This window comes from Notolepis coatsorum (genome assembly GCF_963971535.1).
Source record: "Notolepis coatsorum genome assembly, chromosome: 6".
Lineage (NCBI taxonomy): Eukaryota > Metazoa > Chordata > Actinopteri > Aulopiformes > Paralepididae > Notolepis > Notolepis coatsorum.
In genome coordinates, this window is record NC_140170.1 from 16,148,144 (window position 1) to 16,151,308 (window position 3,165).

The following is a 3,165-nucleotide window of genomic DNA, read 5'->3' on the forward strand; positions in this document are numbered from 1 at the left end:
CGGCAATGAAATAATAAATAAAGAGGTGTTTGTGTTCCGTCCACACGTTCCCTGTTGTGCCACGCGGCCGTTGGCAGGAGAAGCAACAACAGAGACGCCAGCGCTGCTCCAGACGTGACACAGTCAACCTTCCCCGTATCGCCATCGCCCCATTCTTCAGTTTTTCCGGCTTTTGTTTCGGGTCCATCCTCATTCGTGACGGTATTTATCTCGCTAAAGGAATGCAAAACCTCACTCTTCTCGTCTGAATGAATCATTTGCAATGATTTACATGATCAAAAAACTGTATTTTACCATTTACAATAACCTCAGACAATGGCGCGTATCCGCGCAGCTGTTTGTCCACAGCAGATGAACAGAGGTACACACGCTCCCATTGTTCCGTGTAAAACGCGCCACAGACATAATAAACCCGCCCCCCTCCCCCTCCACTTCCTGTATTAGATAATGAGACGATGTCGATAAGCCCCTCAATACACTCGGCTCCCGATTGGCTAATCCACATCATTCAGTATTGTCTGGATCACAATGCCGGTGTATTACTGCTCATTCAGAGCTCTACAATGACTTAAACACTTACAATGGGAGCCAACACACGGCCTCAGATCACCTGTTCCTTTTCGGAGGACGCCAGAATGCAGCGCGTTGTGTCTGGCACGCCGCAGGGGGGGAGGGTGCGAGACCATCGTCGGAGATTTAAGCCAAAAGTTGTGTGTCCCGCTGTTCCTGTCAAAATGAACGGCGCAGAGAGCGCAGTGGGACGCTGAGTCGAAGGTCGCCTCGTGTTCCAGACCCGGGATGATGTGTGATGGCCGCACGACGCCTTTATTTCCCAGCATAACGACGCGCTTGTTAATAAATCAGCGAGCGCTCCAACATGGGATCTACTCTCTGGCTCTGTGTGACCACAGTAAATGTCCCCTCGTTCCCGCGGCAGTGATGCCGTAAAGGTGGTACGACGTCTCCCGTTTGGCTCGTCACCATCCCTCACCTCCGGGCCGCGCGGCGCGGGGCCTTAATGAGAAGCAGAGTGGCGCCTTCGTATTAAAGCCGCGTGCCCGACCTCTCTCCAGTTCTACGACTTGCTTTAATAAATTACTGTCCAATAAGAACCTTTTATGATCTCGGCATATGTTGCCTTTTATAGGTGAAAATAATTGCATTCCCCCGGATCACCGTGCCCGTTCTGAGCACGAGAGAACGAGACCAGCGGAGCTGACACAATGAGATAGTTTCACACTGCCTGCACAAGTCCTTCTCATTTGGGTCGTCCCCCCCCCCCCCCTGTCCCCCCTCTCTCGGTTTCCTGGCATCCCTCCACGAGCACCACTAACCCCCCCCCCCCCCGCCACCACTCTCAACCCTACTCAAGCCTAGAGAGGCCTGTTCGCATGCCAACTCAAACCCCCACCACCACCATCCCCCGACAACCGCCTCCACACACACACACACACAAACACACGCACAAACATAGTGTCGCTGTTGTTGAGTTCCCATTGAAGTGTGACAGAAGAAGCCACTTGGCAGGTGACACGCACACTGGATGTTATCAGGTCTCAGGGCCCGAGACCCTGCCTCCTGAGTGATGAGAGACTGTCACTCGCATTGTTTATCTACGCTGCGGGGGCTGACAGACAGACAGAAAGAGAGAGAGAGCTTTCCTCTCCCCCATATATCAGTCAAGGGGAAAGAGGGGGAGGATAAAGGAGAAGAGAACTCTGCTGCTTCCTGTAGAGGAACACGTAGAGAGAGGTGCTGTTGCCCTCTCATAACACTCTAAAGGGCTAACCTTCTGTCGTGTGGCAGTGAAAGGGTTAAAAGTATCAAAGTCATCAAAGAGAAGCCGACCCAGTCTCGGTCCTCGCTCCACCACACGGTGGAACGGACTTCCCCACCACGGTCAGGACAGCGGCCCAAACACCACCGACTAGAAAGACACTTCTTCAATCAATATCTGTAATGAAAGAGAGAATAAAAAAATACTAACCTATCTTACTGTCTTCTACTATCATGCACTCTTCCACTAAATAATCCTCCTTGTCTACACTATACTACCGACTATACTATGTCTTTACTGCTATCCACTCAACACCACAGCACCCAGGTCTCAACACTGTTGGATGAACATTGTTACTCGGCTGAAGGAGTGGCACCCTTCCTGCCCACAGAACTTCAGCTAAAATGACTAAATGTAAATGTGAGTCAAAAAGAAAACACATTTCTTAAATTTTTTATCCACTTTTTATCCTTATTTTCAATTTTTCTCCCATCCCAATTTCGCTGTTTTCAATTCTCCCCTCCCCTGTCTTGAACGTTGCTCGCATATGCCCCCCACAGGTCGGTCGTAGGGAGGATAGAAGCCTTGTATCACGTGTCCCCTCCGGTACACGAGGAGGCAGCCTGTCACATCTTTTCACCTGCCAGCACGGACTCTCATTGGCGAGGAGTAACGCGTGGGAGGCTCACACTGCCCCCGATACTTCCTGTCTCTGCTGTGCAGGCGCCCTGACCGACCTGTAGGAGTCGCTGTCCACAACGACCAGACAACCACCCATCTACTTCCACCCGCTGGCTCTGCCAATGAGTCAGTATGACGGCCGGCCCAAGCCGGAGTCAACGCCGACAGCCGGAGTCGAACCCGGTGTCTCTTGCGTTGGTGACGAGCGCAATGTCCGCTGTGCCACCCAGCCGCTCAAGAAAACACATTTTCTGACATGCTGTCTCTCTGCTGAAGGGACCTTCACATCGTTAAGTGAAACACTTGAAGTCCAAACTTCACTTGTTTTAACCCTTTTACTACCACACTATGTAGTGGGGTAGTGAAAGGGTTAACATTATGTATTGTCGCAGTGATAAGATAAGAATTGTTCTTCTTCCTGCTCCTTTTGCCCCCGGTAGAACGTTATTCATGATTTTAATGAAAACTGTATGATTGTATTGCTTCAATGTGGCAAATAAAACTCTGACTCTGAATCTGAATCTGAAAGGGTTAACCGTGTGGCAGTGAGAGGGTTAAGCAGCCGTGTGCAGGTCTTTAATGATCACACTGAGTGATTTGAGGCAGTTTGAGGAGGAGAGCAGAGAGTGATGCGCCTCCATTAGTCCCTGCTGAGTGGGTCTGCTGGACTTCCTGCGCGGATGGAGACTGATGGCCGAGCGGCACGC

General features: G+C 51.0%; 1 protein-coding gene across 1 annotated transcript in view; it reads left to right on the forward strand.

The window, feature by feature from the left end:
• Positions 1-315: 315 nt before the first annotated feature.
• Positions 316-3,165, forward strand: part of LOC311229389 (fibroleukin-like) — a gene marked incomplete at its 5' end in the record, with an annotated part of 19,362 nt that continues 16,512 nt past the window's right edge. Inside the window, one exon of the mRNA XM_084315477.1 lies at positions 316-361. Coding sequence (XP_084171603.1) covers positions 316-361 — 46 coding nt within the window. The remainder of the gene's footprint in view (positions 362-3,165) is intronic.